General features: G+C 46.5%; 1 protein-coding gene across 1 annotated transcript; it reads right to left on the minus strand.

The window, feature by feature from the left end:
- Nucleotides 1-409: 409 nt before the first annotated feature.
- Nucleotides 410-20,310, minus strand: LOC142802774 (uncharacterized). Its single transcript, XM_075887813.1, has 7 exons — nt 20,266-20,310; nt 19,683-19,740; nt 19,426-19,517; nt 17,641-17,745; nt 16,431-16,481; nt 8,892-8,945; nt 410-1,508 (listed from the first exon to the last, which is right to left on the minus strand). Exons 1-7 carry the CDS (start codon nt 20,308-20,310, stop codon nt 693-695), a joined length of 1,221 nt encoding a protein of 406 aa, XP_075743928.1. The 3' UTR covers nt 410-692.
- Between the last annotated feature and the right edge of the window lie 3,707 nt (nt 20,311-24,017).

Raw genomic sequence — 24,017 nt, forward strand, 5'->3', positions numbered from 1 at the left:
CTTTTTTACTCTCGTGCAACAGCCCAGGAAGGAAGAAATCCTCCTTTCCGTAAAAAAGCTTTGATTGATATGTGGGGTTTAACGTCCCAAGACCACCATATGATTATGAGAGACGCCGTAGTGGAGGGCGGCTCCGGAAATTTCGACAATCTGGGGTTCTTTAACGTGCACCCAAATCTGAGCACACGGGCCTACAGCATTTCCGCCTCCATCGGAAATGCAGCCGAGATTCGATCCCGCGACCTGCAGGTCAGCAGCCGAGTACCTTTGCTACTATATAGACCACCGCGGCGGGGCTCTCCGTAAAAAAAAAAAGGTCCATTATTCGTAAGTATAACAGTTGCGTTACACTGAAACTGGAGGTCCAATACGCAGACTTTCGATCGTAAAAGCAGTGTACATTAGTCAGTCACCTTTGATAACTTTATTAACGTATAAATGCCAGCGAAACAGTATTTTGCGAACGTGCGTTCACAAGGCTAGAAAAACAAAATTCGTAGAAAGAATCGATGAAAAAAAAAGTCGTATACGCGAGCATTTACTGTGCGCCAATAAATACGTGACTCGCTAATGGGTGCTTCTAGCACCACGCAAAGCATTGTCCTTATTGAATGCAGCCATTACCAATTACGTAATTGCCAGGCGAGCTGATGTATTGATGTATAGTTTCGCCAGCTCGGCACAGCCGCTCACTACGCATGTGCGTCACTTGGCCCAGGCGCATCAGTATGCGACCTCGATACAGGCGATGCATGGAAGTTCCGTGCGTGCGCCTTGCGACCATCCAGCTTTTCTCGAGCCACGACAGCCGAAATATACACGGACTCGCCGGACGCATCTTCAGCCGCTTTGACCTCTGAACATGGATCATGAGCCATCGGTAGCCTAGTCCCCGAAGTTAGGGTCGGAGCCGACGACCGCGAGCCCGCTGCTACCTGACCTTCGCAAGGCATGGCCTCGACTTGGCTTGTCCTGGCTCGCGCATCGGGACTTGAACTCGCTCGGATAGGAGGTGTGTCCTGAGCAGTCCAATTGTCCGAAGGAGACCCGACCGACGCAGGCCCATCAGCCGTTCTCGCAACGCCAGCCGGACTCGGGGCTATCTCTGATTGGTCCACCACGGTCAGCTGGGGCTGGTCACCGGTGCAGCGTTGCACATGCATTATTTCGCCGGGAGGATTGAACTGCGGCTGCGTGGGAGCTTGCTGCTGTCCTGGTGGGCGAGGTTGTTGAATCACGACGTAGCACGACTGCCCCATCACTTCGTGCGTACTATTGGGAACACTCGACCAGCATGGAGTTGCCATCTGGAATCCACTCGTCGAAGGAGCCGGGAGAGGCGCCGGGCCCGCAGCCACAGCTGGAAGACTGAGCTGATTTACAGGTTGGAACAAGTACCCGACCGCCGGCTCAATGGTGCGCTGTGTACCGTGAATACGCGCCTCCTCATTTGCCACCACCTGGTCGTAGTTCTGGTACATCTGGTAGAAAGCGTACAGGATGCCGCCCTGAAACCAAGTGATATGTACAGCAATCCTAATTGGCCCTACAAAAAAGCATGCACAGGCGCCACCGTGAGGAGAGCTTTTCATATATGATGCCTTGCCTTAAAAGATCCCTGCAACACTTTTCGAAGTAGCCATCAAGTAGCTTCAATAATGGAGTCAATTGCATCACGAATGAACTGCCGGAAAATTTGCGAATCCATCAAGTACGAAGGAAGTAACAGCGATTCGTCACACGCTTCAAGTTGTTTCGCTCTCCTTTCGTACCAGTGAGCATGCAAACATCTACGCAGAAGGAAGATTACCAAGGGGCCAGAAGATACATGCGTTAGTGGGCGCGTCATGACCTTGAGCAGTTTTTTTTCCCTCAAAGGGGCGGCTTACATTTAGTGTAATCGCGAGGAAGAGAGCGCGGATAAGTGGCGGCATCTCGAAGCGGTCGCGGCAACTATGTAGTTCATGATGTTCAAATCGGTCAATGTAGACTTTGGGTTTATGACGTGGTCACAAGGGTTTATGACACCATTTGTCGAGACAAGAAGGAACAATTTCTGGCGGACTTCAAATATTATTTCGTAATTCCAGGCTCTATGCAGTGCTGTAATGTTTGGCTTGCGCGTTCTCAGGAGATTCGACTACTGGTCAGCATCGTTTCCTGGCCATTTAAAATTGTTGCTGGCCCCCTTTAAAATTTTATAGTACTGATATTGGTAAGGAAGCTATAGCACTGCGCTGAAGTTCCTACCGAACTAAACTGCCACTAAACAAAAGCGGCAAATTTGACTAAAAACAACGCGTTGAGAGGTATTCGTGAAATGCTTTACATGTTTTGCCATTCCTTACAAGGATTTATGCTCTGAACAAATTTGTTCGCTCACGTGACAGCCGTTGTATGCAGCACCATTAAGTGGGCTGCATGAAAGGGCAACATATCGTTTTATTAAGATATGAATAGTTAGCCTTGTGCTCAAAATCGTCTCAGAACGATAGTGTAATGTTAGCATGATGTGGAGCGCAGTGACTGGCGCTGCAGGCATCACTGAAACAGATATATGTTCTCGTAAACACTGATATGAGCGGCAGGTACGAGTACACTCCACATTTGTAAAGGTGCAGCGCCAGCTGTTGTCCGCTCTCAGCTTAGGTATTTGTTGCTTCACTAATATAAATACTTGGAGTCTTGACAAATTAGCAGTTATATGTGTTAGCTGGTGTTATTACATTTTCTGAACACCCCGCTTCCACCTCTTCCACTAGCGTTAATCAGAATGTTGTCCTTCAAAAAAGCAACAACATTTCTGGGGTGGTTGGCTTAGGGCCCGTGAGGCTGTATGACACGGCCCCCGGCACAACGTAAAAACTCCTTCTTACTTCCTATTTGAAGGCCAACTTCACACATCTGACCTCAAATGGGGTTTTCAATGGTATAACCTATGTTTGAAAATTGCAACTTTGGGACATGCATGCTGAAAATAAGGATGATTCCTATACTTTTGTGACTTCCTTTATTCATCCCTCGCAGCAGAGTAGCAGTCATCGTCCTTATTGAGCCTCCTCACGAGCTGACGCTTGGCCTCGTGGCAGAGCCGGCTCACCCTTCTCTTTTTCTTTCTTCTTTTTTCATTAAAGCCTTTCATCTGGCAAGACGTGTTTTTGCTTGATGTGAGCAGTGCCGCAGCAGAAAGGCTCAGAGGTCCAACACATGGTGCCGAAACCCGGGACCTTTGACGACGCCAACATAATCGACGTTAGGAGCCGCAACACCTCGGAAGACGGCGCCTGCGATCTTGGCGAGATACATCGGCTTCGGGCGGCAGAATAGAACGACATCTTAGACGACGCCACAGCCTGCGGTCCCAGCTGGATGTCCTGTTGTCCGAGGCGGAAGACCACTTGCGAGGAAATCAAGCCGTCCCGGCAGCAGCAGTAAGTGTATTCCTCGACCAAATAAGCTCATTTTATGGTCAGATAGAGAAAGTGGATGAGGCAATTTTTGTTTTGAGGAGACGCCAGACGACCTGTTGGACAGCGAGACGTTAGACGCTGGAGAATACCGCGACAAGGTTGTTACTGTCACAGTGAATCTACGAGTCAATCTGAATGAATGTATGGCTCCTCCAGCCCCACTACTTACTAACGCTCACCCGTTATCATCTGGCAAAAGCAAGCTTCCCCAACTAGAACTTGTAAAATTTGATGGTAGTCGCAGACTATGGCCGAGATTTTGGACGCAGTTTACATCAGCAGTCCACAACAACAGCGAGTTAAGTACAGCTGACAAGTTCAACTACTTGAACAGTATAGTTACGGGAGCGGCCGCGTCGGCCATATTGGGATTAAAAGCTACCAAAGAGTGCTATAAAGACGCTATTAAATTTTAAAGAAGCGTTTTGGAGATGAACAGATCATAGTGCACGATCATTTGCAAGGTTTGCTGGATCTAAAGCCGGTGTCGTCGTCGGCAGACGTTCGTGCCGGTGTCGTCGTCAGCAGACGTTCGTAAGCTGAGGCAACTTTACGACAAGGTACAGGTTCATATTCGGAGCCTCAAGGTGCTTGGCACATACTCGACAACTTATGGCGCCATGCTTCGGGAAATCCTGCTAAGAGTTCTACCGACGGACATGGTGCTGCATTTTCACGAGATGCACAAGGCATCCTCGTCGGCTGCATCCTCTTCGGACACGCAAGGCAATTCAAACCGTGTAACGGTTCCAGAAGATAACGATATTCGAATGCTTCCGGAATTTTTCGAACGTCTACTCACTCGTCGGGAAGCTGTTGTAGAACAAAACGTAACAGAAACTCGTCGAGCCCCAGATAAGGGAGGACTAAAACACAGTCATCCACGTGACGTTTCCACGACAGCTGCTCTACAAAGCTCAACAAAAAGTCCACCACAATGCCTGTTCTGCCGGTCTGAAAAGCATTCTTCCGAAGTCTGTGATACGAAGAATATCGACTTCTCAAACAAAAAGAAGATGCTCATCAAAGCTGGACGATGCTTTCGTTGCCTAAAGCAGGTCCAAATGGTAAAAGATTGCAGAAGCCGATTAAAATACGGCAAGTGCGCAAGAAGGCACGCAACATCTGTTTGCGCATCCGACGACATCAAAAACGACAAGAAGGTGATATCTGCATCGGTCAATCTGGTGTTTAAGCAGGCAAGGTCAGTCGTGATGCTCCAGAGTCTGACAGACGTTTTGGGCACCAAATCATCCGGTGGCTACCGAGTCCTCTTTGATGGCGGAAGTCAGCGAAGCTTCATTACAACCAAAGCTTATGGGAGACTTGGATGCGAACTAATAAAAGAGGAAACGTTAGCCATCGGTGTGTTCGGGGTTGATAACATACGGAAAACCATGAAGAAGGTACGTGTATCGATTCTCCCTGCGAACCAGAAGCTTCCGATTTCAATAGGGGCGCTGGTGGTGGACACGATATGCACTGAATGCATTCCGGTACCAGAAGAAAACGTTATAAGAGAAATGAACAAGATGCACTTGGAGACGCGAGCTCTCTCTTTACAAGGAGTTGAAGACAAACAGATTGTGGTCCTTATTGGATCAGATTATTATTGGGATATAGTAACGGGTACTGTGAAGCCTGTGTTCGAAAACTTGAAAGCTGTCAAGACGAAACTGGGATGGACTGTGCAAGGACCATTGTCTACTGCAGCCGATGTTACACAGAGTGCCAGTATTGCAGTCCTACGATCCACAGTGACTGAGCAAGATATCTCGAAATTTTTGACTCGTTTCTGGGATATAGAAAGCACCGGTATCCAGGCCGAAAGTGAAGAAACGACGGTCGCTGAATCGGTGCTGGCAATTTTTGAGAACAACAGCAATAAAAAAAAAACAATCGATATGAAGTGGCGCTACCGTGGAAGGAAAGGGTTGATATGGGTGAAAACTACGCAGTTGCACTCAAATGTCTGCACAGTTTGATGAAGAAGCTTAACAAAGACAGTGAGCTCTTAAAACAATATGAAGCAACTATTCGAATGTACCTCGAAGAGGGATATGCTGAAAAAGTACCTTCAAAAGAAGACCAACCAATTGGACACCGGTATTATATGCCACACCGAGCCGTCATACGAGAGGACCGATCTACTACGAAGGTACGCATCGTGTTCGACGCTTCGTCTCACGAATCCGGGATGAAGTCCTTAGATAGCAATGAATGCTGATGTTGAGAAGGCGTTCCTTCAAATTGGCCTGCAAGAACACGACAGAGATGCACTTCGCTTCTTGTGGTTCAAGACTTCACCCCAAGTGGACAGCGCACTGCCGGAAACAGAAGTTTGGAGAATGACGAGAGTGCCCTTTGAAGCTACTTCAAGTCCTTTTCTTTTGACTGCAACCTTAAAGCACCACTTCAGGTCCGAAGAAAATCGCTTTCCTTCGACAGCCCGGCTATTGCAAGACTCCATATATATGGATGATCTTCTTATTGGTGCTGACACCATTGAAAAAGCTATTCAAATGCATAAAGAGATAATTGAAATCTTCAAAGATGCTTCAATGAACATTCGTAAATGGGCCAGCAACGACCCCGTTGTATCTGCCGTCTTCGTACAAGGAATCACTTCTTCCGAAAAATCACTTTGCTCACCTTCTGGACCTCTGAAAGTCCTGGGACTTTATTGGAACAAACAGACGGATACCTTTTCGTTTAGACCCCAGGATATTCTACAGTTTATGGAGGAGCATCGAATTACAAAACGCTTTGTGCTCCAAGCTGTTGCAAGGATTCTATGACACTTTGGGTTTTCTGTCACCCTTTATAGTAAGGGCGAAAACCTTTGCTGGATTTACAAGGACCCCGTTTCTTGGAAGACATTCGTACGGAACAGGACGCAGGAGATCAGAAATTTGACAGAATATGCGCGATGGCGATTTTGTCCCGGAAAAGAAAACCCTGCAGATTTGCTCACTCGAGGCTTGACGGTACACAAACTGAGTAAATCACAGTTGTGGTGGTATGGACACGGATGGCTTGCCATGTCTCATACATTTTGGCCTGAATGCAGGGGAAACCTTGACCTCGAAAACGGAAAACTCGAGGCAGCTGAGACGGGGCCAGAAATCAATATCCGCGCTGTTAACACGAGAACAGCGATGCCAACGCTGATTGATAACGAACGATTCAGCAGCCTCACAAAAACTTATAAGAGTTACGGCATGGGTTTTTCGTTATGTTAAAAAGTTGAGGAAGGAACGTCATAGGTTCGAGGAGCTGTCTGCTAAAGAAATTCAACAGGCGGAGTGCTACTTGATTCGCGTAGAACAGAGAGCTCACTTTGGTAACGAAGCCAACTGCGTCGTAAACGAGAATACAATTCCTTCCCAAAGTCCAGTTGGACAATTATTATTGTTCCTCGACAACAACGGGCTGCTTCGGGTACAAGGAAAAGTTCAGATTAAGGATGACTCGTAAGGTTCTCGCCATCCAATCCTCCCACCAAAAGACTGTCACCTCGTTACTTTAATCATCAATCATGCTCACGAAAAAGTCTTCCACGGAGGAGTACGAGACACACTGACTCAAATAAGAGAACAATACTGGATTCCACAATTACGACAGCTGGTGAAAAAAAAACAATACGACGGTGTGTCATCTGCCAACGCCTACTGTCTAAACCAGTTGAACAAGTTTCACCTTGTAAGCCCCAGGATCGTTGTAAACAAACGCCTCCGTTTCTTGTAAGTGGAGTAGATTTTGTGCGTCCACTTTACATCAAAGGGCACATTCACCAGCACTCTTACACCGCTCTTTTTACTCGTGCTGTAACAAGAGCTGTTTGTTCACTTGGATCTTGTTTAAGATTTGACGACGGTGGCTTTCCTTTGTGCACTTCGGAGATTCAAATCATGCCGAGGCCTTTGTCACACAATGTACAGCGACAATGCCCAAACCTTCGTCAAAACGCCCAAAGATCTAGAGAAGCTCTGGCGAACAATTCGGCATTCCAATGTACTTGCATATTTCTCTTCCTCGAAGATTCAATGGAAATTCATTTGCACGAGTGCTCCTTGGTGGGGCGGATTTCACGAGAGACTCGTACGTTCTGTGAAGACCTGCTTGAAGAAAATGCTTGGTCGACGTTTGGTAAATCAGACAGAGTTGGTCACTTTACTAACGGAAGTGGAAACAGTAATAAATTCTCGGCCTTTAACATATGTGTACAGTGATGTGGATGAGCCGTGCCCCCTATCTCCAGCAGATTTTCTCGTTGGAAGAAGACTGGCAACACTACCACCTTACGACCTCAACATCAAAACCGAGTCGACCAACGATCAACTGAAGAAACTTTGGAGCAAGAGAGAAGATGATCTGCAAACTTTCTGGTCTCGTTGGTTAAAGGAGTACCTCAATGAACTCGGGAATTACACATTCAACCAAGCAAAAAGAAATCACATATTGAAGGAAGGCAATGTAGTTCTACTCGGAGAAAAACATTGTCCCAGGCAACTGTGGACCTTGGTTCGCATAGAAGAACTGATTGGTGGACGTGACGGCATCGTGAGGACTTGCTTTCTACGCTTGCCCGACGGCACTGTTGTGAAGCGTCCTGTGCAGCTACTGTACCCATTGGAAGCCACCTAGCGTCATCTGTTGGCGCGGAAGACTGTTGTGACTTCCTTTATTCATCCCTCGCAGCAGAGTAGCAGTCATCATCATTATTGAGCCTCCTCACGAGCTGACTCTTGGCCTCGTGGCAGCGCCGACTCACCCTTCTCTTTTTCTTTCTTCTTTGGTTCCATTAAAGCCTTTCATCTGGGAAGACGTGTTTTTTTTTTATGTGAGCCGCGCCACAGCAGAAAGGCTCAGAGGTCCAACACATACCAATTTTGTACAGTATACTCTTAAGAAAACTTTTTTTTCTCTTTGTCTCCTTTCCCTCCCCCTCGGTCTGACAAGCGGCCCCGCTGTGTTGGATTAATGAAGAGTAGTCCTTCGCCTGACAACGTTGCCGACTCCTTCAACAAATCATATTGATTCATAAAAAAAAATTAAGCATGTTAAACTTGAAAAAGTGCTTGACGTTATAAAAATGTGCAGACGTTATGTTTCCCGGCCGTCTGTCTTATACTGAGTTGGATAATATAATTTTGAAGCCGAATAATGCACGCCTCTCATGTACGCCATCTTGCATGCACAAACTGCGCATGCGCTTAGAACAATGACAGTGCTACGGTGGTAGCATCAACGGCAAAGGCGGGGGCGTGTATCAAATCGACATGACCTGCTCGTGACAACATGTCATGAGCAGGCCGTGGTAAAGAAGCTTGCGTAACTTTACAGCTTTCGTGACCGTAAACCAATACGAGCAATAGTTTCCCGGTCTTCAAACAAGTACAACACTCGTTGAATTCTTACCTTTACAAGAAACACTGCCGTGCTGATCAATACGGAGGCGAAAAGTATCGTATGCTGAAAGTAGAAGAACGAAGAAAACAAACGTGAAATTTAATGAAAAGGACCGTATACGCGCAACACTACAGCTTACGCACAGCAGAGATATTGCGTTAAATGTGAAGTAATGACCTATGCTCGACACAAAATTACTGAAGCAGTCTGCGGTGCTCAAAGCGGCAACATTAAGTTTTTTCACTGTGTGCGTGTGTTGGTTTAACACACGAACACACACAGAATCTAGCACGCAAGTTATGATTCTACGAGCTAATCAGAAATGGAACAACACTGGCGCCTATTAAACTATATCATAAAATAAGAGAATGGTGCTATCAATGCACCTCTGCCTTCTCATTACCTTGCACAACCTTGCAATGCATCTCCGCTGTCTCAGATTTTTTTTTTCACTTTATCATATGGTGTAGTAGCCTAAATTCGACGGGAAACAGGGACAAAAATAAACACGACACTCGCTACACTCGCAACTAAGTTTGTTTCAGAAGTAGCACCTCGTATATATAAGCCTAATTCCTAGCGACACAAAAAAGAACTACGAACATTCAATAATTGCTAAGAAACCATTTGCGCACACTCAAGTGACAGTGCTCGACAGATAAGCTGACACCTTTAGATGATATAACAACTGACAACACTGGGTATCATTAAAATCATTGGCGTGAATTTAACGTGCCTGAAGCAGAATTTAAATAAATTAAAGAAAAAGTATCCATGCAAATGCGATTTTCAAGCGATGGTGTACAGCAGTTATGTGTAGACACTTCTAGACGGAACGAGAAATAACAACACAGTGTATTATAAAACCAAGAACTTTTGGTGAAAATTTACGCGCGCCTGAAACAGAAGAGAAACAACACGAAGGGAAATGTGACACATGCAAACACTAACTTCAATTTTAGTGCTTCGAGGTCTCGGTTACTTAAAGAAACGGATGACTGACTAATGCAGCTATCTTTTTTTTTTATTAATGTGGAAGGCTTCGACAATTTCTCCGGTTAGCTGGTTCCCATGACGGAAGACTACGGTTGTAGCACCGAACAGTGGCGAGCAGCCACACTGATAACAGTGTGCGTTTATGCGAAAATGAATATTAGTTGCCAATGATCGTTTATGTTCTAAAGGTTAGGTGTTCAAACAACGTTACGTCTGGCCGATGTATATCTTTGCACATGATGGCGACGTATGTATTTCCACAATGACAAGTAATCAAAACAGAAGGAAGATAGTGTCAGTTACTTATGCGCACAAGATTGCCCGTAACCTAAAAAACGTAGGTTTTTTACACCGGGATCACGAGCAGGAGGTAGAACGACGTAAGTAGAAGTCACGTTAGGGGCAGGTGGCGAAGACGATGGTTGTTCAACCTGTGACATGGTTAGACCTAAGATGATGCGGCCGTTGCGGAGCTTCGTGATGAAGATGGGGAAGTACCCAGCACGTCCACCACAAAGATGTTACGTAAAAATGACAGGAGGCGTGTCTATTTAAAATTTATATTCAAACTGATGCGTAGGGCATCGACTAAGATGGAGGACAGCACGCACAACCGCCAGACAACTTCATCGTTGTCGTCTTCTGACCGCTGATACGTCAGCTACGTAGCAATATACATGATCTAGAAGAATTTTTTTCGGCACCAAATAAGCTTAATAAGATATGTTCGTAACTAGACCGTAAAGTCTCCATAGCGGCAAAAGCTATCGCCAGTGGTTGTACACTTAACCACACAACAAATTTTGTTGTATGTATCTTAGCGGTTGTATATTGATTGCCGCTACCATGTGGAATACATGATACATCGACCAGACGGGACTTTGTTAAAACACCCGGCTTTTAGAACATAAACGATCATTGGCAACTAATATTCATTCTCACATAAATGTACACTTTTATCAGTGTGGCTGCTCGCCACTGTTTGGTGATACAACCGTAGTCTTCCGTCAAAAGATCCAGTTAACCAGAGAAATTGTCGAAACCTTCCACATTAATAAAAGAAAAGATAGCTCCATTAGTCAGTCGTCAGTTTCGTTAAGTGACCGAGAAGTCAGCTTCCTCGAAGGACTATAATTGAAGTTAGTGTTTGCATGTGTCACGTTGTCCTTCGTGTTGTTTCAATTCTGCTTCAGGCACGTTAAATTCACGCCAATGCTCTTGATGATACCCAGCACTGTCATCTGTTGTATCATCTGAAGGTGTTTAAGCTTATCTGTTGTGCACTATCACTTGAGTGTGCGCAAATGACTTTTTTGGCAATGATTCAATGTTCGGAGTTCTTTTCTGTGTCGATAGGGGTTCGGGTTATATTTATTAACTGCTGCTTCGGAAATAAAACTAGTTGCAAGTGTCGTGTTTCTTCTCGTCCTTGTGTCCCACCGAATTTACGATACTACACCATATTGCCACGAGGAATTGCTAAGGCGCAGTACAACGCAGACGTTGTTAAAAGAGGAACGCTGACGGCATCGCTACGACTCATGAAGCCCGCCGGAAGGCACGAGCCGGCCCAGCCTGTGCACGAGCTGCTACCGAGCAGCGGCAAAGAAAAGAGGAGAAGAAGAGGACGACGAGCGTTCGCTGCTTTCTCCCAGCTACTGTGTAGTTCTTTTGGCTTTGGGCACAAGTTCGCCCTTATTAAACCTTGTAAATAGGACGTCCCGGTTGTGAGGTTGTTATATCCGTTACATTTTCTGGTGGAGGAGCCTGGGTACATGATTCCGAGCCCCACGCAAGAGCGAAGTCCAAGCACTGACCAGCCGCAACCAGTGGAGCTTACACCGGTGCACCAACGAGTCAGCCGCCGTATCCGAGGAGAGTTGCCAGAATTTGGGCCACTCCCTTCTGTATCAAGGGCATCGGTGACGGAGACAAGCGCCGCCACCACCATGACGAGCCAAGTTACGCCGGCACAACTCATCGTAAGCCAACCGGTCATTCCAAAGGTGTTTCATGGTGACCCATACGAGGACGCCGAAGACTGGTTAGAGCATTTCGAGAGAGTGGGAAATCTAAATCAGTGGAACGAGGAAGGCAAGCTGCGTAACGTCTACATTGCGTTGGAAGACTCTGCACGAGTGTGGTACGAAAACCACGAGGCATCTCTGACGTCGTGGCAAGAGTTTCGGCGGCAGCTACTGAGTACGTTCGCCAACAGTGATCGCCGGGAAAGGGCGGAAGCAGCTCTCCGCACACGGATTCAACGAACGAACGAAACTGTCGCGATGTACATCGAAGACATGTCCCGCCTTTTCAAGCGAGCTGATCCTGGCATGACGGAAGACAAGAAGGTGCGCCACCTCATGCACGGGGTAAAGCAAGAATTGTTCGCGGGACTCATCCGCAGTCCGCCCCGTACTGTTGCTGAGTTTCGGTCGGAAGCAACAACCATCGAAACGACGCTTCAGCAGAGAGCCCGACAGTACAACCGCGACGTAGCCGGTGCATCCGCAGGAGTCTACTCAGCAGGCGTCGTGGATAATCTTGACACATTGCGCGAGCTCGTCCGGTCTGTTGTCAGGGAAGAATTAAGGAAACTGCAGTCACCTGATGTCACCCCCGAGCTGTCTCTTGCTGAAGTTGTCCGAGATGAAATTCGACAGGCCATGCGGGAGCCGCGGAGTGATGTGCCAGCGACACGACGGGCGGTAACGTACTCCGAGGTGCTCAGGCGACCTACTCTGCACTGTTCGCCGATCGAGACACCAAGTACTTATGTGCAGACAATGCGCAGCCCGCCTGAAATCGTAGAGGCAACACGCACTCCACCTCGTGCGAGAGAGATGATGCCACGGAAGAGCGATGTGTGGCGAGATGCCACACGTAGGCCCTTGTGTTTCCACTGTGGAGAGGCTGGCCACCTGTACCGATTCTGCCGATATCGTCAAGCTGGTCTTAGGGGATTCGCCATCAATGCACCGTGTCCGCGAAACGGCGAAAGACCTTCCGAGATTGAAGAATACCTATGCTCACGTCGGGAATTTGACCCGCCTCGTCGTCATCAACCACGCTCACCATCCCCTATGCGCTACCGCTCGTCTAGCCCACGTCCCTTCCCAAGCACGTCTAGGCAGCGTTCGCCTAGCCCAAATCCGGGAAACTGAAGAGGGCGACCTGTGGAGGCGAGGCCGCTGGCGACTTGGGATATGAAGATCCTCCACTGCGGTACGAGCCTGATAACGACGACTGTTTCCAGGTAAAGGAGTGCAGTACAGAGAAAATTACTTCAGACTTGCCGTTGGTGATTGACGGACTAGAGCTCAATGCTTTGATCGATACTGGTGCGGATTATTCTGTGATAAGTTACGAATTAGCGAAGCGACTCAAGAAAGTTCTGACCGAATGGGGTGGACCTCAAGTACGTACTGCAGGTGGTCACCTCATAACCCCTTCCGGCCGATGTACCGCAAGGGTCATGATACGGGGCTTCACTTACGTCGGTGACTTTGTCGTCCTACCTGTGTGCTCGAGGGAAGTGATACTGGGAATGGATTTCCTACAAGCTAATGGTGCAATTATCAATTTACAGAGGTCGAGCGTGTCCTTTTCGACGGAGCAAGCTTTAAAGGTAGCACGATCAGATGAACGATGTACCACTCCACTGCGCGTCGTCGACGATGATGTGACTGTACCGCCACGGAGCAGTATAATGGTTCTCGTGCATAATGATGCATTCAGCGACTACGAGGGTGTGGCGGAGAGCAACGTGGATGTTTTCTTGAAAAGAGGCGTTTGTGTGGCACGAGGGATTATCCAGCTGCGAAACGGGTGCACAGACATCCTCTTGACGAATTTCGGTAACGAATTCCAGCACATCGCAAAAGGGACGGCAATAGCGTTTCTTCATGAGTTCTGTGAAGTGACAGAAATATGCAGTCTTGAAACGACGTCACCGAATGTGAAACTTCCATCTGATGCCTGCGACACAATATACGTAAATCCTAATCTTTCAGAGATTCAACGTCAACAGCTATACGACCTCGTGCGGGAATTTGGCAGCTGTTTCTCCAACAGTTCAAAGGTACGGCGCACGAGCATTACAAAACACAGGATCATAACGGACGAGACAACCAGGCCGGTATGCCGGCACCCGTATCGTGTTTCCCCTAAGGAAAGGGAAGTCATCAAGAAGCAGGTACGAGAAATGCTTGAAGATGATGTTATCCAGCCTTCTAACAGCCCGTGGTCATCTCCCGTGGTGCTTGTCAAGAAGAAGGATAACACGCTACGGTTTTGTGTCGACTACAGGAAACTGAATGCTGTGACTAAACGGGATGTATATCCCCTTCCACGCATCGACGACACGTTAGATCGACTTCGGTGTGCCAAGTTCTTCTCATCACTAGATCTGAAAAGTGGATACTGGCAAATCGAGGTTGATGAACGTGATCGCGAAAAGACTGCTTTTGTTACCCCGGACGGACTTTACGAATTTAAGGCTCTCCCGTTTGGTCTCTGTTGTGCGCCGGCAACGTTCCAACGCATGATGGACACTGTGCTTTCCGGATTGAAGTGGCAGTGTTGCCTAGTGTACCTAGACGACGTGGTCATCTTCGCGGCTACATTTGAGGAGCACATCAAGCGCCTTCGGTCAGTGTTAGAGGCAATCCGTTCGGCAGATTTGACAATCAAGCCAGAGAAGTGCCGATTAGGTTTCGAAGAGCTTCGTTTTCTTGGGCATGTCGTCAGCGCCCAAGGTGTTCGCCCTGATCCTGATAAGACGACCGCCGTCGCAAGGTTTCCGGTGCCAACAGACAAAAAGTCAGTACGGAGATTTCTAGGTCTATGTGCGTACTATAGACGATTTGTGAGAAATTTTTCAAAGATCGCAGAACCCTTAACGAGACTTACGAAAGAAGATGTGCCTTTCCAGTGGCAAAACGAGCAACAAAGCGCCTTCAACGAATTGAGGAAGAGGTTAGAAAACCCCCCGATTCTTTCTCACTTTGATGAGACAGCCGACACGGAAATACACACAGATGCCAGTAACATCGGCCTTGGATGCGTTCTAATACAGTGGCAGAAAGGTGAAGAAAAAGTGATAGCTTATGCCAGTCGGACTCTAACAAAAGCAGAGACAAACTATTCGGCCACGGAAAAAGAATGCCTTGCCGTCATCTGGGCCATCAGTAAATTTCGGCCGTACCTATATGGTAGACCATTCAAGGCAGTCAGCGATCACCATGCGCTTTGCTGGCTGGCGAACATAAAGGAACCATCCGGACGACTAGCAAGGTGGAGCCTCAGACTGCAAGAATACGATATAACCGTGGTATACCGATCTGGCAAAAAACATACCGATGCCGACTGTTTGTCACGGGCTCCTACAGACACACCACCATCAGAAGAAGACGACTTTCCGTTCGTAGGAATTGTCGAGACCACTCAAATAGCCGAACTCCAACGTACAGACAAAGAATTACTCCCGCTTATCGAACACCTGCAAGGAATTGACGTACAAGTACCCCGTATATTTTCTCGAAGCCTCGCATCGTTCTGCCTCCGAGGAAACGTTCTCTACAAGAGAAACTTCAAGCCCAACCGCGAAAAGTTCCTGCTTGTCGTTCCAGCAACTATGCGACAAGAAATACTTCGAGCGTGTCACGATGAGCCCACATCTGGACATTTGGGTGTGACGCGAACGCTTGCAAGGATCAGTCTCCATTATTATTGGCCCCTACGAGATCGTACAGCGACACAATGACCTCGTCTACGAAGTCAAGCCTGCAGGCCACCTGCATTCGAGGCGACGCAATCCCACGGAGCGTGTACACATTGTACGGATGAAACCGTACTACGACCGATTCCAAACCTAGCCACCCCAATCCCTTGACGTACTGCAACCTCATTTTTACAAACTTGTACACACACAAAAAAAAAAAAAAAAAAAAAGTACTGAACAGCCTCATCGCAAGCATCGGGGCGATGCCGCTTGAGAGGGGGGATAATGCCACGAGGAATTGCTAAGGCGCAGTACAACGCAGACGTTGTTAAAAGAGGAACGCTGACGGCATCGCTACGACTCATGAAGCCCGCCGGAAGGCACGAGCCGGCCCAGCCTGTGCACGAGCTGCTACCGAGCAGCGGCAAAGAAAAGAGGAGAAGAAGAGGACGACGAGCGTTCGCTGCTTTCTCCCAGCTACTGTGTAGTTCTTTTGGCTTTGGGCACAAGTTCGCCCTTATTAAACCTTGTAAATAGGACGTCCCGGTTGTGAGGTTGTTATATCCGTTACAATATGTTAAAATAATATCTCACCAACTAGCCCAGCTCTCAACCCTACTGAATCTTTTTCACGCACGCTGAACATATATTTCGCACAGCTCTGTTAAAAAGAGGTAATGAATTTTGTCAGAGCCAGTGTCTTTGCCACTTGCGTCTACTTCTTCTTTTACTCCTTCAAGTTAACTGGCCTGTCAATATTTGTTTGTTCACTGATTTGTTCGCTAAATCGACAAACTATACCGGGTGACGGCGTATTTTGTTTCACTTACTCGAGCCGACTCTTCATCCATGTCTTGTAAGTGCTCTTCTTCAAGTTTTATCTAAACAGAGGGAAGAAGAATAAAGCAATCATAAACTTGGCATTCCAGTGAAAACTGCGTTATTTCTGATAGCCGACAGGCAGTATGGATGGACTGTACATTAGAAGTGAGAAAATATTGCGCTCCATTCGTCACAAACTGTTCCGCTAATCTATACCACGCATTCGGCGTCACTTGATCAAAGGCGGGCTACGGAAGAGCGATTTTAGGCTATTTTTACTTCGAATGACTGACGCGAAGCGCACTTTTTGATGCAGGGCATACAACTGTTCAGGTGAAGCAGTACGAGCTCCGCTCACCCGAATGCCTCTGTAAAGGCGGGTAATTACATACACAGACTTCTAGTTTAGAGGCGCTACTACATTTACTAATGTCATTCGGGCAGCTACTCCGCGGAGCAAGATAACTCTCCTCCGATATTATTTCACACATTTCAAATAAACATGCTCATCGTGTGCAGGAAAGCTGTCGCGATCAACGATTCTACACGCGGAAGCGCTATACGAGCCGCCGGCGCGTCACATCAATCCCGACAGCTCCTCCTTTCCGGGCCTTTCGTGCCACCACGTGACGCGCCGCTCCAACATCTCTGACGCGCCGATCCAAATATGCTGTGATTGGTCGAGCAAGATCCCGCGACTTCCGGTCAGCCTGAAAGCAGCTGTCCGCGTCAACGTTACTAGAATAGGCTTGGTGCGCGCTGCTTCTTGTTCGTCGTGTTGCTCGCGTGCGTGCGCGGCCGCTCACGTTGTCTGACACAGCGCGTCCCCGTATGGGTACACAGTGTTGGCGACTCTTTGAAGGCGTGCGCGCAACGCAGGGTCCATACCAAGGTTCATACCGGCACGATTCTTATGGGCACGGCAGCCGCGGTTCGCCAACAAGGACGCACCTACAACGAAACTACTGCGTACTAAAGCAACTTATGGAGTCACGGCAATCTGAAGTAGACTGTGTTAGTAGACAGAAATAGACACAACATAGCCCCGAAACCGTACCGTGTATTAGCTCTGTTATTCAACTGTGACACACTTTGTATCATGAACAACCTATAACAAAAACTTCCTTGTGCGTAATATTGCAATGAAATGTTATTTGCATGTGGCACTAAGATTTGCAAAGGAAGTGTCCCTATTTAAAAGAACAAGCGTCCTCTTACATGTTTGCTGTTGAAGCTACTGAGGAATAAATCGGTGACGTAGTAGGCGCCGGTCGTAAATGTGTTCCAGATGAGGAAGAGTCGAAACTTCACCTTTGCCTCGCTCTGTGTTTGTTGCGGTGGCAGAGACAGCAGAACACATCAGTCACAGAGAAGTGCCATCTTTAGGTCAAATGCAACTCGGTTAAATGCAACTTGATGGAAGTGACGTCAGGCGACAGTGATATTAAATAGAGAGATGGTTCGAAAGTTCAACAATGTATAACTGAAACAGTAAGAAAAAAAAAGCCAACTGCACTAACTGTGATTGGGCTAGTTTATACACACTTAGGCGGCACTATTGAAGCAAAAATAAAGCCAGCGAAGTGCAAAGACCTGGTTCTATACGGGCGCAATGTGCGCGGCACGGTCACTTCCCATGGTTTTTGACTTCGTCTTCTGTTGTCCTGTTCTATTTACAAAGCAACAAACTCCCCTAGGAGAAGAAGTCATATGACCTCATCCTGGCTTGTGTGCGCATATTAAAACACAAACATAAAGCCCACACAAAGAGTTGCACAGATAGAACCTGTATGTGTTCAGCTTGTACGCAAGTACAACTGCAGTACATTAATGTCACGTATAGCTCGTCGAATGCAGACGTTTTGTTATAAAGATGTCCCATTGCCAATTCCACAGAAGCCAAGGTGTTCACGTGCGACAGTTTAATACAAGCTCGCCTTACACACAGGTTGGATGTAAAACATACTTCACGCTACCCACCAGCATTCCTGAAGACGCATGACGCGCCAAGCAATGCTAAACCAGTGAAGCTTATAGTGCAATAACTCTTAGCAATCGGAATTCAATATGAAAACGTTATACCCCTGCCTATTGCACCTTATGTAATTGCCCTACTTAGGGCTTTTGAAAACAGCAGTGGTCGAAGCGACACTTTGCTTTTTGCAGCAAATTCTGGAGCAGAAAAAAATGCTGTAGCTTAGAGCTGCTATTGGTGTTTTCAGAGCAGGTGCATGTTCTTAACAACTCCTGAAGTCTACAACATCACTTAAGCATCTAATAAATTCTTCTATTTATTATTAAACATGTACTATGCTAGTATGCAGCAAGTATATAAGCAGTGTAGTTGGCGTACATCATGTCCGGGGGGGGGGGGGGTCAAGAGAGTCCGGACTTTTCTGGAGTTCAGACAGGGGACATCCCTGCGCCTGCTTTAGCACGCGTGATAATTGAGTTAACAGTTAAGTATAGAGCGATCAACTTCTAAAAAGGCGTTTTATTTTTTACTGCATACCTGTGTTAAATATCCCTCAGCTTTGTGAACTATGGAAATCGAAAAAAAAAACCTGAAAAGAAGAGACTGAATAGAACAATGGAATTCCTCGAGCTCGGACCCCAGGCTCGTTTTTTTTTGTTTTAATTTCAAGCATAATTTAATTCCTATATAAATAACAATACAACCCACATTGAAAATATTAATTGGACACCGTGGCCTAATATATGTCACCCTTGAGATTTTTCTGGATTTATGGCACTGAGTAGCATACTAGGATGATACTGTATACAGCTTGCTTTCGGTTTCGCTTAGGCTCACGAGATGGTACCATTGTTCATTTCATTCTTCTTAGTTTACCAAGACCCTTTCGGAGCAGGTTTGTAGCAGTTACTAACAAGTATTGCACTTTGGCGCAGCATGGAGCAGCGTTTCTCTATTGGAGCAGTTGGGAGCAATTGGAGCAGCACTTCCATCACTGCGATAGAGTGAATGAATGAGGGCTGACGTACCGGTTTTCTCAACGCTCGGATCATCCAAACGTCGCTCACTAGATTGAGAACGGATCCTAGACCGTAGATGATGTCGAAGATGATTCCTTCCTCTGCATCAAAAGAGAAGCACCCAAGGAAATCCAGACCACGACGCACTGATAAATTGACTGAAGTGGCTCAAGTAGTATAACCAAACACATGCTGAAACGCAAAGCTATGGAAATGTAGAGTGGAAAACAATTCTTAACAGTTCAAACTTCCTAATAATTACTAACTGTGAGTTTTGCTGTGGGCACCCATGGCACTTGACCCAGCGAAGAAAAAGTTGCTCGCCTGCGAAAAAAAAAAAAAAACGACAGAAACGCCCACATACATGTCCACTCTCAAAATTCCATTGGCAGAAACACATTAAAAACAGTTTTTCATTAAGTTTACTTTTCTATCTACACGACATATGAGTGACTGACCGATTTTATACAATGGACGTTTTAGGCAAGCTATAGTCCGTTGCTAGCTGAATTTTGGATTTGGATTTATTTTTTTCGTGAATGGAAGAAGGCCTAAACCAATTGGTCCACGCTCGCACGAGACATGGGGTCGTCCATTTTTTTAAAGACGATTATGAAAGATAGTAAGCGTAAGCTTATCCGCTGCAGTATCGCCGCGAGTGCTACATTACATTTTTTTTAACATATTCACGACATGAACTCTACTTGGTTCAGAGCACTAACCCCCCCCCCCCCCCGACACATTTAAAAATAGAAAGATTAATGCCTTTGGAGACACAAGTATAGCTCCAGGGAGTAAGCAGGAGGCTTCAGAAGTTAGCGAGCGCTCAGTATAGACTCGCGTACTTACGGTGCAGAGGTACAGAATAAAGTAAAGAAACCGGAAGTCCTGCATCTCGAAAGATGAAACGCAGAACCGAGCGGCACGCCTAAACTGAATATGACGTTGATGATGACGACGACGACGATGATGATGATGATGTCTCCACTATGGCTCTTACCCACTCTGGGGGATTCACCAAGAACTGATGATGTGAAATTTTAGGCCTTTCTAGTGATAGATAATTTTGAGCAAAAGAGAATAGAGCATTTGCTTGTTTGTTTGTTTTCCTAGAATATAATGCACGTACCCACTTTGGGGGATTGGCCGAGAATTCGACGTTTAGAGAGCGTACAGTGTCGTTGCTTCTTACTACCGCATGCTCCATTTGCACATGCCATGTAAGATATCTTGTGGCTGGCATGTGTGCAATGCAAACCAGTAATTTGAATGGTTCGTAACCTTGGGACATTTTTTTCTGCTTATTTACCTGCACCGTACTCTCTACCACCCACGAAAATTGCTTGAATTAAAAGACCACCATCCAAGCACTCCTTACAGATGGTTAACCAGCGATGCTGAAATATGCGGCCCTTGTGTTGGTCACTGGTTTGATGGCGATTGTTCATGAAAGTGTTTGTAAATTATCGGTTACGTCTATCCAGAAATCTTAGTTGGTGGTTGCCGGCAATGTGTTCCCTTGACTTCTAGGGGACCGGTGGTTGGTAGTGGGACTTGCTGAATTTTCGTGGCACATGCGCACTACAGAGAGAGAGAGAAATGAAGAGGAAAAGCAGGGAGTTAGGTTGCAAAGAACGGATGAATGGGAGTTCTTAGCAAAGGCCAACAGCGACAACTAAACGCGTCGCAAGGTCAGGGAAATCAGGCAATGACAACGACAGCGTGCATTACAGGGCTGAATCAAACGTATTCCTTGAATTCACGTAGTGACAATAATGATGGTTTCTGCATACTGCCGATTTATTATCGTTAAGCTAGGTTCCCCATACGTTAGAGGTTGTCCAGCATTTAACGCACCTCTCAGAGATCGCTCACTCTTCTCTTTGAAACAATTATCTCCAATGTATAGTGAGCTATGCTTTTAACGAACCTCACTCTATCGATCTATTCCTAGCGTTACCAACTCTTCAATGAAGGAAGAGGGAACTGGTGGGGGAGGGGGGCGACATTGTTATTGGTAGTCAGCCAATTGAGTTTTCTTTATTGCAGTATCTTTTAGCAAAAAAAATCTTTTTTTTTTTTACTGTAGTGGCGTGACCCACCGATGTGGTCTAAGGGCTAAGGAACTCGGCTGCCCAACCCGCAGGTCGCGGCATCAAATCCCGGTCACGGCGGCCGTATTTTCGATGGAAGCGGATGCGCTTCAGGCCTGTCTGATTGGATTTAGGTGCACGTTAAATAAACCCAGGCGATCGAAATTTCCGTCACCCTCCACTACAGCGCCTATCATAATCGTAAGGTTGTTTTGGGCCGTTAAACCCCAACAATTATTATTATTGTTGTTGTGGCATTTTCATAAGGAATACTTCAGCTGGTCACGTGCTGCTCACGGCCATTCTGAAAATTCCTCTTGCCGGAGCATACTTTTTAAAAATATGTCGCACTGCACACGGAAGTTCAGCTAAAGTGGCCAAAGCCAATCGCATCCACAGCCATAGCCGCCGCAGAATTGCTCGTGCGTGCGATTTGTGCGAACTTCGTGTCTTGCGTGACGCGCGTTCTTATATTTATTTTTATTTATTTATTTACAGTACCTTACAGAGCCCTCGAGGGGCATTGTGTAAGGGGGGTGGTACAGATAATATGTTAGAAAAATACATATACGTAATATCTACACATACATAGGCAAATAATGAATACAATAGAAAATGCAGTTCTACTTATGAACATGTAAGCAAAATACATACTAGAGAAGTGAGTACAGTATGTGAAGGTGAAATACAAAAATAACTATTATGACAGTAACTACAACCTAGCAATAGTAAAAAAACATCGGCAACAGTCCTAGAAACACTGATGATTACGAAGATGCGATAGAGCAGTTTTTGGTGCATAAGTATTTTTTAAGAGTATGATAGAACTTTTTGTGGTCTTGTTCTGACGCAAGATCATCTGGCAAGATCATATGCGCGCATTGCATCAGATTAAAATTTCTAACTGGACGAACCGGGAAAAATCCGAGACGGGTAGCTGTCCCGACAGACGCAGCGCGGGAAGCGGTACGTAAAGTTGGAACAAACCTGCAAAATCTGCGAGAGTTGGCAACCCTGTATATTACCCGCTTTTTTTTTTTAAGACGATGTCTCGCACGCGCCGACGCCTTCATCGTCCCACAATCACAGACTCCAACTTTGTTTCTATATAATAACGCATCAAGTTATCAAATTGACCACAGCAGAACAGACCTTCTTTCCCATCTGCCAGGTCCGAGGGGTTACATCCTTACGAGACACACGTACTCAGTCATGTTCCGTACTACGCCGAAGAATTCCCGTTCAGAGACATGAAAATCCCCTATTTCGGCGATTTTTACCAGCAATTGTGGACGAAATGCCCAGCATATTTACATGCACAACAGTACTAATTTCCGCTGCAATCTACGCCCACACATACTATAATTACACGTGTCCGACGTACTGGACTTTTGAAATTACGACATTGGCCTATCCGATGCAGCACAGAAAAGCATGACTTTATTAATAAATTCATATACTCTTAGTACACTGCGCATTGTGGGCTTCAAGCCTAACACTAGTGAACTATACATCGCTCCACGTAAACATCAGAAACAAATCTCAGGGGCTATGTTTGCGTGGTGCAGGCACCAGAACCGATTACAGTAGTTGAAGGAGTATTGTGACCGCTAATTATATCTCATCACAGGAGAAATCAACCAATCCTGATGTTCCCTGCAATATCACGAAGATTCCCTTTTTTCCTTTGGCTCAAAATGACAGGCGAAAATTCCCAGAAAAAGGGAAAATTCCCTGCACGAAACATCATTGCACGCACTCAGTGCGTGCAATGATGTTCCGTGCTGGAAGAAATTCCTGAGGAAAGTCTTCCAGCACTGGAGGAAATTCCAGAGAGGGCTGGAACACGTTCCTCAGGAATGTCCTCTAGCACTGGAGGACATTCCAGAGAGGGCTGGAGGACATTCCTGAGGAATGTCCTCCAGCCTTCTCCTCGCTATGCAAAGTTAACACACCCCTCAACGTTCGCCTCAACGTCCATCCCTCCCTACCTTAGGAGCGGAGTTGTTGAAGCTCTTCGTTGCGCCGACTAGTGCTAACACAAATCATCATCATCTGCCGGCACGCACATCGCTTCGTCCTCTCCAAGGTGTGCTTCGCTTCCATAATCCGTGCGCCGATTTGCCGGCGTGAAATGCAAAAAATGGGCGTCTTTGTTACGTGAGTAAAAGATCACGTAACACCTAGTCACGGGACTAAAATCACGTAGCATCCCGTAACACCTAGTCACGCGACTTTAATCACGTAACTCGTCACGTGACTGAAAATCACGTCACATCAAGTAACAACTCACATGGCTAAAAATAACTTACCGTCATCGAACTACTCACATGACAAAATCATGTAACATCTAGTCACATTACAAATATCGCGTAACACTCCGAGACTATAGACTATATGTAGTCACGTGACAAATCACGCAACAGCTTGTCACGTGGCACGTTCTCGCCGTAATCCACGTAGCCGCTAGTGCTGGTATTAAAATGACGTAACAGCTCGCAATAGCAA

Source organism: Rhipicephalus microplus, chromosome 3 (assembly GCF_043290135.1).
Source record: "Rhipicephalus microplus isolate Deutch F79 chromosome 3, USDA_Rmic, whole genome shotgun sequence".
Taxonomy (NCBI): Eukaryota; Metazoa; Arthropoda; class Arachnida; order Ixodida; family Ixodidae; genus Rhipicephalus; species Rhipicephalus microplus.

What these genes read in the sequence shown, in the direction of transcription:
- LOC142802774 (XM_075887813.1), bottom strand. Translation starts at nt 20,310, where the DNA reads ATGCAGGACTTCCGGTTTCTTTACTTTATTCTGTACCTCTGCACC. An exon ending in GTAGCTTCAACAGCAAACAT is followed by an intron (nt 16,482 to 17,640) that starts GTAAGAGGACGC and finishes CCCTCTGTTTAG; the next exon opens with ATAAAACTTGAAGAAGAGCA. An exon ending in TGGATGAAGAGTCGGCTCGA is followed by an intron (nt 8,946 to 16,430) that starts GTAAGTGAAACA and finishes TTCTACTTTCAG; the next exon opens with CATACGATACTTTTCGCCTC.